Source organism: Protopterus annectens, chromosome 5.part0 (assembly GCF_019279795.1).
Source record: "Protopterus annectens isolate FY-2018-M chromosome 5.part0, PAN1.0, whole genome shotgun sequence".
Classification (NCBI taxonomy): Eukaryota; Metazoa; Chordata; order Ceratodontiformes; family Protopteridae; genus Protopterus; species Protopterus annectens.
This window is the reverse complement of record NC_056735.1, coordinates 1,897,606,951-1,897,620,601: the sequence shown is the minus strand read 5'-3', so window position 1 is coordinate 1,897,620,601 and position 13,651 is coordinate 1,897,606,951. Positions and strand designations below refer to the sequence as shown.

The window sequence follows — 13,651 nt, the reverse complement described above, 5'->3', positions numbered from 1 at the left end:
CAAAAATTTGACAGTTAGAAAAATAGTCTTCAAAGATAAACCAATTAGCCAAATATGTAAAAATGTGGATGCCTTTGAATCCATAGTAAGCAGTGACTAGAGCTAAGTATTCTGTGAATATCAGTGGTGCTGTGGAGAGTCCAAATGGAAAAATAGAGAACTGATAATATAAGCCAGACACAGCAAATCTTAAGAACCACCTGAAATGCTTGGCAATAGGAATGTGATGATAGGCATCCTTTAAATTTAGCTTTACTATGAAAGCTAGAGGAGGACTCAGGGATGCAAGATATTTAAGTGACATTAATCTTGAACTTTGGAATCTTGACAAAAAGGTTTCGAAAAGAAAAAAAAAAAGATTGACCACTGGCCTCCAGGAACCTTCTGGTTTGAGAACAAGAAATATCATTAAATAACAACTTTTGCATAGGAGACTGGTAAGGCACTGGCTGAATAACCCCATGACTGTAAGGGAGGAAAAAGAGAAATTTGCTTCCCTGGGCAAGAGGGAATCTCCTGAAAAAAGAGCAGGGATTTCCATTGCCAAGAGCACCCCCCTTTGGATTACTTTCAGAAGCCAACTGTCTGAGACTATCTGATACGAAAAGGGAAGATGAAGTCTCAGGGACATAGAAAGGTTACCTGGGTAGGAAGGAGGGAAGCCTGAGCAAGTGGACAGTCATGCTTATTAGGAGGACTGTCTTTGATATATGGCATTTTTTCCTATTACTGGTTCATTGCTGTTTAAACTATTTATCAGAAAAGGGGGGTAAGAAAGTGGGAAAAATATCTGGTCTGAAAAGGGAGGATTGAAAAATCTGAGTCACATACTCAGTTTTCCCCTTTCCTAACACTTCTTAAGCACCTCAGCTGCACAGAGGTAATTACTTGTATTTCACTTTTCGTGGCTTAAGTTTCTCTTTTGAGGCTATGAGGTGGTTTTATTGTATACTGTTTTAGGTTTCTTTATATGTATAACAATTTCATTGGTATTTTAAAGTTGAGGGTTTTAGCTCCACTTTTCAGGTTTCTGACTGGCTGACTGCAGCCACTCTAACTACAGATTTTCTTTTTTTAATTTTGCTGCTAGTGTTAGTCTGAGGTTTTATGTGCCTGATACTGATGAAGGGTTAGTTTATGTTATAAGTTCATACTAGGCCATCTGCCCTAGGGCATTTATAAGCCTAGCCAGAATGTGTTTGGCTTTCGCCACCCATTTTAAATTTATTTTGCTATGCCCTTTTTCGAGGTTAGTATACTGTGCCTCTGTCTAACAGTGACACAGAAGTGATACCCGGGGTAAACCTACGATCTCCCATCCACTCATCAAGATTCCTCTTGAACAGAGGAAATGAGGGACTCTGCCTAACCTGGACTGGGATTTTATTCCAGAGTGAAGGGAGCCTCTGGGTTAAGAATCTGTCCCTCCAGCATGTCCTATTTATTTCAGTGCTAAGGTTCAACTCTCTCGAGCGCGTAGCTCGATGGGATTTGGATTTTCTGAGGTGCAGCATGTCCATTAATTCCGGGTTGGACATGGCTTTACACATCAGGCACAGATCGCCTCTGAACAGGTGGTATGCCACTGAGTAGAGCTGGAGTTTCTTTAACCGGGCAGCATATGGCATCTGTTTGAGCCCTTTGATCCTCTTGGTGAGGTACTTTTGGGGTCTTTCCAGTTGCTGCAGGTGTCTGGTAAGGTACATCCCAAAAGGGGTGATGTGAATATGTTTTTAGTGTTGTAGTTGAGTGTAGTTTTATTCTTCTTCCTATAGTAGTCAATGGATAAATATGTCTGTTGTTTTACAAAGCAGAAATAATTGTGATAAATGCTTGATGAAACAGGAAGGATGGTAAGAAACTACTGATGATGTGCCAAGGATGGCAATAAAATCTGTCTACATGGTGCCTCCTTTTATCATGTCCCTTTACCAAGAGTCTATTAAGATACATAAATGTGTTTGACAACAGTGTACAAATAAACACACAAATGTAAATGCAGAGAGTTCTCACTTTCATAGTCTCCTTAATAACCATGGCTCAAGAGTACATTTCCCCCAACTTGAAGGGATGTTTTACTGCTGAAAAAGATCTGATAAATGGATGAATTTCACATGTCAGCAGATGTCCAACTCAAATTCATATTCCTGTAGCAATAATCATCTGCTGCCCATGCCTACCAGTGCAGGCAATCCCTCAATAAGCACTAGCTTAGAGTGCGGTCTGATGATAGAAACCACCCAGAATTCATTCCAGTGAGCAAGGACCAAAGTGTTATTTCCTCAGAAAAACTCTCACGGGGCTAGGAAAACAAAATGAAAAGAACTTGAAGTTAAATTCTCATTAGTAACGGAGGAGGTGAATGACAAATGTGCAAAGCCTTCTGCAGACTTCAAAAAGAACCCAGGTTTAAAGGCCTTATACTTTAAATTTAGTTATCTTCTTTATAGCGCTCAGCCTCATGCTGGGTGTCCTCTTTCAAGTGGTACTGCAAATACTGCAAACAATTCTTTAAAATGTACTCCTTCCTGTGGCTAATCTCCAAACCCAATCTGTACAGATGATATACTGCAAGGAGGGTGATGAGCTTTAGATGGTGACGACTCTGAATGAAGTGTTAAGACTCTGGCCCTGGCTGCAGGTTTTTGACACTGTATGAAGGTACAAAGACCCTAAAAGCAACGAGTGATGGTCCTATTTTAGTGCAAAACAATCCTAGTATTTGTGTTTTTAAAGGCTTAAGCAAGAACTCTTATTCTAGCAATGAATGTAGGAATTTACCTGTGATGACTGACAGGAAGAGAGCCAGACGGGGCAAGTAGTTGGAAGTGCCTGGATGCATTACTGCAGTGTGCTCCCCTATCCAAGTGTAGGGATACCAGCATGCACCTAAAGGAAGTGTGACTCTTGGTAACAATGATCCTAAGAGAATTTCATTACTAGATAAAACATAATAAAGATAATACCTCATCTGTTGGATCCATTCCAGAATTAGTATTAACGTTTTAACATCTGCTATGGATTAAATGGCTCAAAAACTCAGGAATTTTGATTCTAATTATACTGCCAGCAATGGAGTTAAGCTGAGAGCCCTGGATTGTTGGAGTCAGCTAAAAGAATGGAGTCAAACAACTGACTGTGGCTGCATCTCTTTATGGCTAATTTAAGGTTAAGATCTGGGGTACAACAACCCGCAGAAGACAATGAAAGACACACCTATAAGACACCATATAGATTTGTTTATGTGCAGCAGAATGTTACCATAAAACATTCACAGTACTGTGCTAATGCTAACATGGGGCTTAAAGGACAATTCTACCCACTAATGTAATTAACTCTGCCCCAAAGAGTTACTGTATTTCGCCCTATATTACCTGGGTGTAGTTTGGTGCTTACCCATCAGTGCCTTTCAGTTTTTCACTTCCAATTTTTCTTGCCACAGTTCATGAAGGTTCCAACATCATTTTTACTATTAAAATTTTGTATTATTTCTGAAGGGACTTTGTCTCAAAAGCATGAATAAAGTTGACCAAACAGCTTCTGCAGTTTCTACTATTAATCACCACCCCCAATTTTTCTATCCTGAGAGACTGTTCTGTTAAGGTAAAAAAAAGCAATATGAGGTAGACCCATCTAAAATGAAAGTCTCTTCCTATGAATTAGCTGCCAGAGATTTTTGTTTAATTTTTTTTTATACAAAAAGCATGAAATAAGTATACTACAGCACTACATAAACAAATTGCGTGAGTCAGTATTGCTGTCATCCACTTAAGTATAAAACACTATGGTCAGTATGGAATACTAGGCATAGGTTCATAGGTTGGTACTGGGCTATCTGCCCGAAGGCATATATTAGCCCAGCCACGTTGTGCAGTATTCACCGCCCCTTTAGTAGTTCCCTAGACCCTTGTACTAGCAGCTAGTACCCTTGGCCCCTATCTAGTAGTGCTGTTGGTGTGATCCCCGCTGTGAACTTTCTGTTACCCATCCAATCATCAAGGTTCCTCTTGAAGAGTGATAGTGAGGGGTTCTGTCTTATGTAGATCGGGACCCTATTCCATAGTAAGGGAAGTCTCTGCGAAGGGAATCTATCCCCTCCAGCATGTTCTATTCATTGTTGTGTTGAGGTTTATATCCCTAGAGCGTGTAGCTCGAGTAGATTTGGTTTTGCTATGATGGAGCATGTTCAACAATTCTGGGTTGGACATGGCACTGTACGTTAGACAGAGATCGCCTCTGAGAAAGCGGTATGCAACAGAGAACAGTCTTAGCTTTTTCAATCGTGCTGCATAGGGCAATTGTTTGAGGCCAGTAATCCTCTTGGTTAGGTACCTTTGTGGTCTCTCCAGCTGCTGAAGATGTCTAACCAGGTACATTCCAATTGGTGCATTGTACTCAATAATGGGTCTGATGAGGGAAGAGTAGAGGGGCAGCATTACATCCTTAGATCTTGATGCGAACCCTTTCGTGATCAGATGGGTCACATAGAAGGATTTTCTAACCACTTTGGCAACATGGCTATCAAAGGAAAGCTGACTATCTACTTGGGTCCCTAGATCCCTTATTTCTTCTTCAGATTTCAGGGGATTATCTCCTATGTTGTAGTTTGTGGGTACTCAGTTTTTTCCAAAGGGGATTACTACGCATTTTTTTGCATTTAGCTTGAGACCATGGCTTTGACACCATGCATCAGTCTCATTTAGGCCCTCCTGGAGGATCTCCATGTCTGCCGGAGACTCTATTATAGCACCCAGATTGCAGTCGTCCGCAAACTTAGTCAGCCACAGCCCTTCCGTGCTTGCCTGTACTTCTGAGAAGTATATGCCAAACAGGAAGGGCCCCAGGACAGAGCCCTGAGGCACACCACTCGTTACTGGTCTGGATTCGGACATAGATCCCACTACTCTTACTTTATGGGATCTGTCTGAGAGAGCCAGTTTGCTATCCATCTTGTGACGTAAGGGTTTATGTCCAGGCTGGTGAGCTTATCAATAATACCTGAATGGGGAATGGTATCAAATGCTTTAGCAAGGTCAAGGTAAGCCGTGTGTACCACCTTTCCCTCATCTATAGCCTGAGTAACTGTCTCAAAGAAATCCACTAGGTTCAGGAGGCATGATCTGCCCTTGACGAAGCCGAACTGTGTGGGGTCCAGTGACTGGAGGTTCCCAATCTCTCCATTTATGAGTTCCATAATGATTTGCTCCATAGCCTTACAGATCAGACTGGTCAGGCTTATTGGTCGGTAGTTCCCAGGGTCAGTTGTGGCCCCACCCTTGTGTAGTGGGACCACCATTGCCGTGCGCCATTCTATGGGCACATTATCCTGTGGAGAGGCTGAGACTGAACAGGGTATTAAGATGCGGGGTTAATTCCTTTTGGAGCTCGCGTATGATACAGCCTGGGACACCATCTGGTCCCATGGAGGCAGTGTTTTTAGCTTTAGATAGAGCCTTGTTAACCAACGTATCAGTAATAATTGGACTTGCACAATCCCCTAGAATGGTAATAGGCCCTGTAGTTGGTGAGGGGGGGGGGGAATTTGCACTCAACTTGTCAGCCAAGATGTTGGCAATGTCAGAAGGGTCAGTGTATTTTGTTCCATTTTGTACTAGCTCAGAACAGACCTGAGCGTTGCCATTTAGGTTTTTGACGTAGCTATAGAAGGCCTTATGGTTATCCTTGGCAACTTTCTTTTCAAAATTAGCTTTAGTTGACTTGATGAGGGCCCTCAATTTCTTACTAATGCTGATCAGGGATGATTTTTCTACTTGAGATTTGGCCTTTTTTTGTATAAGTCTCCTCCTTTATTGTAAAGTTTGCTTATAGCCGGGGTCCGACAGACTGGTTTCTTCTTGCTTGAGGAAGGAGTCTTGGTTTTATTTGGGATAGCATGGTCTATGCAATCCTGAAGATGCATATAGAGTGCCTTGGTGTAGGATTCCGCATCCTGGATATCATTATCCTTCTACAAGGGAATAGTGAAGCTTTCCACTTCGGATGCAAGTAGTTTGAAGTTTGCTTTGGAAAGGCTTTTGACTATGGTTTCTTTGATTGGGGGAGGTGGAGGAGTGAGGATGTCCAGGGTTATCAGTTTGTGGTTGGATCTGACCAAGGAGGGGGTGATAACGGGTGTGGTACAATGGGCGCCCATATTTGTGATGATTAAATCCAATATGTTGTCCCCTCTAGTGGGGGAACATACTAGTTGTTCAAGGGCATTTGAATTTATAAATTCTATGAATCGCTGAGCATAGGAGCTGAAACATTGGTAGTTCGCCCAGTCTATACCAGAGTAGTTCAAATCACCCAAGATTATGGTGTTGGGGTAGGACCTTTATATTTTCCAGTGTCTCAAGGAATGCAGAGTGAGCATCTTGGGACATGGTGGGCGATCTATAACCAGCTACAACTTAAAATGTGGCTTTGCCTGCTGATAGTTGCGCATGGATGATCTCTGGGGCATCATGCTGCCCTTTGTACTGCGATCTGGTAACTGAGGCCGGAAGGTATGATATGAATTGTAACCTGGCAGTGCTGGGGTGCTCTCTTGAGCCTTGAACCAGGTTTCCGTCACTGCACAAACATCGATTTTCTCCATGCTGAGGAGAGCCTCGAGTGTGTGCATTTTGAGGTTGAGACTTCTGGCGTTGAGTAGTATTACCTTTAGTTTTTGGTTACCTGTGCTGGTTACGGTGGTTGGATTGTCCTTTGAGCCTTGCCTAAAAAAGGCACTATGGGGACGGCAAGAGCCTTGGCCAGTATTCGAAAACCTAGGGGTGACAGGTGCAACCCATCTCTAGCAAAACAGCGAGGCTTGTCTATCATGTCATCCCAGGCAGACAGACACTGGATCCCCTTAGAATGACACCAGAAGCTTAGCCAATTGTTGAAATTGATCATTTTGTCTTTGTATTGTGGTATCATTCTAGGTGAAGGTAATATGCTACTCAAGGTCAGGGTCATACCAGCTTGGGCTACATGATCAGAGAGCTCCTCAATGTCTCTTTTCATGTAGTCCAGGGAGGTACGTCTTAGATCATTCACACCAACATGTACAATGACAGCATCATACTTGTACTTGTTTTGGAGTGACCTAAGTGCCTGTGTTATGCGGCAGATCCGAGCACCCGACAGGCGGCTGACAGTAACCTTCTCCTTGTTCAGCCTGGCGAGTGGAACATCCGTGTGCCTTACTATAGAGTCTCCTATTACTAGCGTGTTAGGTATGGTGTTTTGCCTTAAGGGCTGTTGTGAGGCACACTGCTGAGGTGAATTGTGTTTTCTGGCTTGTGTTTGGGGGTGCAGGTTGCTTGCTTGTCTGCTTTGGAGGGCACTGTTTCTTTTTCAGATTGGTACCTAGTGCCTCCGAATATGTTTTTGTGTATTTATGCGTATGTGTTGCCGGTGCTTGTTTTGTAGATTCATGTGTGACAGGTGGTGTGATGCAAGTGTGTCCCTAATCCTCCTGACTGTCTGTCACATTGCTTGAAACTACCTTATCAAGTCTATCAAATGTTCAAGGTCATTCACATATGACTACTTTGTCTAGAATAAGACTTAGATGTACCACAGGAGGTATTTCAGTAGCCTGTACTTACTAAAACAAATCATAGCAAATTAGTAAAAAAACAGACAGATAGTCAAACCAACTGTTATTATACATGCATAAACAAACCACATGCCTTACTGCATCTAATACAGTGTTACCAAGTCAGCAATGCCGGCATATTTCTACCCACTTCCCCAACATAGTGATGCTTACTGAGTTTGTTGATATTTCATTGCAAGAAAGTTTAATGAAGAGAGTTAACACCTAGCCGCAACTAGATGTCAAACAGTTCTAGAGGACGCACAACCCATTACAGCCCAAAACATGGCATCAGCTTACAGAACACCTGATCTCCCTACAACCAGCATGCACCGCAAAGGGAATGAGAAATAAGGATAAACAAGAAATCAGTAACAACCATTTAACAAAATTTCATGTTAAGAACTATTACAGTACAAACTGTGAAGCAATGACAAAATTTAAATAATGCCCTAGCTCTGTATTTGTTTGCAGCCCTAAGGAAAAGTTACAGGAATATAGAATTTCCATTCTTACCTTTAATACATCTGTAGGATTAGCAATTGATGATGAAATGACTCCAGAAAGAATACCACACAGTACATTGATCACCAAAGTTTCATCTGAAACAGGAAAAAATAACAATCTATAGATAAGTAGTTCACACAAACTACTAAACATTATGGTCTGACTAAGCTGGCTCTATGGTGTGGAGAGGTTAAGTCCTAATTACAACCCTGGTGAGGAGCAAGATGGACTGGGGTTGGAGGTAGAGAGGGATACAGCTAAGTCTACAGAAAGGGGATTCAGTTCACTGCAATGCTGACATGTGGCAGAAACAAGATACTAATGCAAGCAGCATGATGGACCAGGGTAGGTACTATGTCACTAGAACCAGTCAAAGCACTGTAGCTGGATCTTGGTGTGTGCCTATTCAGCCAGCAGTGAAGGTCCCACAGACTTAGCCAGTATGTCTGTCAGGCTACCAAGGGAAGGGGAGTCAGGGAGCATGCAAATTGTCCCCTTCCTGCAGACTGATGGATAAATGTTATTTTATTTTGACTTTAACAGTGGTAGAGCACTTATCCCATTGGACCCATTTCAGTGTCAACCTAGTGGTAAATGTAATAGAAACATGGCATTATATATACAAAGTGAGTGAAGAAATGCAATATATATGTGTTATATACAAAGTTAATATAATAAGCTGGCAATTCCTGGCTCATGTCTCCCTTTCTCCCTTGGGCCTTTCAATTTTTGGGAAGATGGCAGCAAGCCAAAGTGGGATTTGGGTCTTGATGTTAACAGGATAGGAGAATTAAAAACATAAAGAATAAAAATAATGGTCTGACTGCTGCTATACTTAGTCTCGTTAAGTAATGCAAACCTTTGTTGTATCTTCACCTGGATATTAGTGTTGTCCAGAAGCAGTATGTAAGTACTCAAAAACAGCACAAGTCTAGCTTGTTTTTCATTTTAATGGTTTTAAACAATATCAAGCTTTACTTAAAAGGCTTAAAAAGTTAGGGAGATAATAGTGAAGTTCCTGTTTTCAACAACCGTACTGATTAGGAAATAAGAAAACAGAAATGGGTGCATAAGCAAAATTATAACAAACACCGCAAGTGTTTTATTAACAATGTGCAACCATCTAAAGTATAAATACGGTGGTGTAATTTTTCACAAAGTGCTCTTCCTACAATACCATTAGCCTACTAACACATGACACTTAAACCAATTATGTCACCCATTAAGTAAAAGTCTCTTATTGTTGGCCCATGAGCTAAAACTAGGATGTGACCTAGGTTAAGTTTTCTAAAAGCCTAAATCCTAACCAAGAAAAAAGAGTGAAGAAGACATCTTCTTTCACCCAAGATTAGAAGTTTTTAAGAAACTTCTCAAAACAGTAATCAGCTTGAGTCAAAATGTTCTATATAAAGAATGACTGAACATATGAACTACTAACACATACCTAAGGCTTTCACAAGCTACCTCCAAGATTGTTTTGTGATGGCTTTGGATTTTCCATTTGCAAGTTTCTGTCATATTCTAAATTCACAGCATTATTATGCAAGACACAGAGTAAAACCTTGAATATCTTATCGCCACAAGGGGAATCCCAAGAAGTGCAGTGGTACTGGGCAGGCATCGGAATCGCACATGAATCCTGTTTTTATTATTCATTTTCTTAGGTTCTAAAGAAAAAGACAATCCCAGAAGCTGTGTAATTAGTTAACCAGAATCCTGCTTAAGCATCTTTAGTAATCTCAAGAGGATGCCATGACAAAGTGTACAGTTCTAACAGAGCCAAAAAACTACCTGCACAAACTTCATGAAGGGATGTTTGAGGCTGTGGTCTAGGCCCTTAACCCAGCACCTAAACAGCAAGTTCACCAACTTCCAAAATTAATTCTTCCCTGAGCCAAGTATTCTTGTCTAAGTGACTGAAAGGTTGCTGAGATCAGTATAGAATCTTGAATCTAGTGTGATTCGTGCACCTCTAATATAAAATATTTCTTTCACAGTCTCTACTTTGTAGGATTTATTACGTCATTATTCAATTACTCGCTTAATGCAAGCAGGGTTACAGAGTAATAATAGCCTGTCCTGGTGCTCAATCAGTACAAGAAAAATTAACTAAACCTGGATAGTATGCCAGCCCATCCCAGGATACACACACATACTAACAGAATGAATACGTATGGCCACTTAAGTGGAATGCTAATTTACATATGGCATGCCCTTGGAATGAAGGAGGAAACTGCAGCACCCAGCACAATTATGGTTCTGAAAGCATCTTCCTAATACAGGATGTTTTTTCCAGTGCTCAACTGCCGTCTTAAGAACCATACTACCTACTAAAAACTACAACAGTAGGTCAACATATGGAGTTTCAAAATGGCTGCACACTGTATAAACTGATAAACTTAAAAGTAAAAGTTATCAGTCTGGGTAAAATTCCATTAATGCCTAGCAATTTCACTGCCTGGATGCCAGTGAAGAAGACATTTAAAGAAACTAAGAAAATATTAAATAGAAAAGAAAAGGCTTTGTCTGGAAAGAATATTGCAGGTGTTCAGCAAAAAGCAGGTCAAGTTTCAGCTTTCTTATAGGAGATGACTTCCAGTAAATTAGTGAAGAAAAATTAAAGTTATGTACTTGCCATAACACTAGATATGTACTGTCTTGTTTTCATCCAGTTCAACCTTTTTGTCATTAGGTCTGACCATGGCACTTTTTACAGAAGCTTGGATCCAGTGACTTCTCCCCTACCCATAATTCCCTCAGTTCCCCAGAGTACCTCATAGCACATCTGCCTGACTACAAATGTAAGATGTTATCGTATAAAATTTTACAGACTTACTAAACATTATGGACAAATGGGGAAAACTGAGAAGGACAAGGCATCTGCTAAGGTCCAATTGTTTGACTGGAGTCTATAAATGACTATTTAGGCTGGGGGAAGGAGGGAGGATAAAGTGGACAAAAACAAGACAACGCATATCTATGGTAATTACACAGCTTTCATATCTATTGTTGCCTTTTTTTCATGTGATTCAACCTTTGGGACAGATTCCCAAGCTACCAAAACACTCAAGTGAGATCAAGGACATATATTCCCGAGAATAGTGAAGCCAAAGTACATAAAGAACCTAGACTGTACGTCCAGCTTGTACTGTGACACAAATGTATGCACATCTTGCAAGATGACAGCTTTAAACGATTCTAACTGGTGAATGTTGCAACACTACTGGCGTTTTACATTATTGTCTTTTATTGCTGACTGCCCGTGTAACTAGTTTTGCAACTACTTTTTGAGCGTTTCAAAACCTTTTTCCTGCTCATGCTTCCATTCTGAGGTTATATCTTGCTCCAACAGCTTTCATAAAAGCATAATTATCTCAGCTATATTAGGGATAAACTCTGTAAGACATTCCATCATTCCTAGAAGCTGCTGTAATACTTGTGTTCTGGCTTTGGATATGTACAACTGCTCTGACTTTCTGTAATAGGCTTCAGAACCTCTGGCATCTGAATTATGTACTTCAATTATTTAAGGCTTACTTGTTCTTAGTTCACTTGAAATTATGCTGTCGATCTACTTAGACGTTTTATAAGCCCCCAATCATACATACCAGACTCCACATTTATAATATGTCTATACCAATTAAAGCTTTCTTCATCTAGCATTATTTGCCGCAACCCTTGATCTATATCTAGTATATTAAAAAAAAAGGAATTTAGCATCTGGTAATATTGTAACCACTACACCTGTCAGCAATGGGTAATAATCTTTTCTAGTCATTTTATTCAGGCTATGCAGATCAGTGCAAATATGAATCTAAACCTGCTTCACAACAGTAACCATGCTTTTCACCCTTCAGTTGGATCTAATCATTTCTTTTTAACACACAAAAATTGAATTTAGCAGGATTTGAAGGAAATGGATAGCTTTAGTACTAAAAGTTATTTTCCTTGGAACATACATCACCTGTATAGCCTCAGGATTTATCTGTGGATGATATTCTCTGGTAACGTCATTAGATCTTTAACTAAGTCAGTACAGCCATAAAGGATTTCACTGTCGTGGTTCTATACAGTACTCAAAAGGTCTCGACGACTGGATGACTGCTCCTGCATGTCTACGAAAATATTCTCTCTCTTTCACACTTTGAATTTGTTTTATTATGTCTACTGTCTTTATCAAATAACCTAAGATATTAAAGTGAGTTAGCCTCCATAACTGCTAGGATTTCAAGCAGGATCTTACATATGTATTTTTACATTTGTATATCAGTAACTTTGGAACCAGTGGCTTTACTTGATGCACTGGTTAAGTTAACATTGTCCAAACAGCTGTTTTCAGTATCTTTAAGACCAAATTCTTCTACAGCATTCTCAAACACAATACATTCTGCACCTCTGTCTAGTTTAAATCCAACATTGTATTAATACTCAGCACCCTTGTCTCACTGCTTCAGATGCATTTTGGACTTCATTGTACCAACTCTTAACCCCAACAAATAGCTCATTATGATGATTCTATACAACAAAATACTTGTCTTGCTTTTTTTTACATCTTTACTCAATAATGATTTTTGCTATCATACCTTCTAAAAAAGTGATTAAATGCAGAATAATTCTTCCTTTCACATGTAAAGACATACAAGGTACATAAATGTCAGCTCCAGTCTACTTTATATGTACCTTATGGCTCTCTTCCTGGTCAAAATTATTGTTATAATATATTCTCGCAACTTCTGACTTTCACCTTTTTATCTAGCTCACATTTTACTGTACATACTTCTTTTCCTCATTCAATTCCTTTAACTGATAACTTGTAATGTTACTAGTTCTGCAAATATCCAGCTTTTAACAGTACCCGGTCTAAGTCTATAAATCCTACTTTCTGTTTGATCATTTCTACTACACAAACTATTCTGTTCCTTTTTAAGAAATCATTCAACTCACCAAATTCATAGTTTTTATTTCAACTTTTTATCTCAGCCAAAAAGCACTTGTAACCTACACAGGGCACCGTGCTACTGTAAAAAGCAAACTGCAAGTTCTTTCTATTCTCACAATAACTGTTTAGCAATGTTTGGACTGCTGTTATTCTTTTGCTTTACAGGTAAAAAGTGTTAAATACTTGCAAGGGGTCTTCCCCAGTGACTTGTAGGAGTGCAGTACACTACAGCTTCATGCTTCTTAGCAATTCTTCTTACAGTGAGGACTAAATCAGATGTATGTATGTAAAGTTAATCATTTTTCTGCCGAGTTGCTCAGAAGTGAGAATTCCTGGTGGTTGAAGCTGGACCATTTTCTAAGAACATATTATATTCTTTACTTCTAGCACATATACTCTGAAAACAAAATTATGCTTTCCGTTCTGACACCATGTAGCATTTGGATGTTTGTTAAAATGTTCAACAGGTAACTCAGACACTGTGGGGGCATGTGCTTCTAGCCTCATAATATTTTTTTTAACTCTTCTAAAAGACAGTATACCACGTGAAATGCAACTTCTTGAAGTTAGTCAATATCATATACAATACAGCTCCTGCAGGCTATACTGGAAGC

General features: G+C 40.0%; 1 protein-coding gene across 1 annotated transcript in view; it reads right to left on the bottom strand.

Annotated features, from left to right (window-relative positions):
• Window positions 1–13,651, bottom strand: part of SLC25A30 (solute carrier family 25 member 30) — a 685,956-nt gene that overhangs the window by 280,130 nt on the left and 392,175 nt on the right. Inside the window, exon 5 of the mRNA XM_044071715.1 lies at window positions 8,108–8,193. Within this exon, the coding sequence (XP_043927650.1) occupies window positions 8,108–8,193 (86 nt within the window). The remainder of the gene's footprint in view (window positions 1–8,107; window positions 8,194–13,651) is intronic.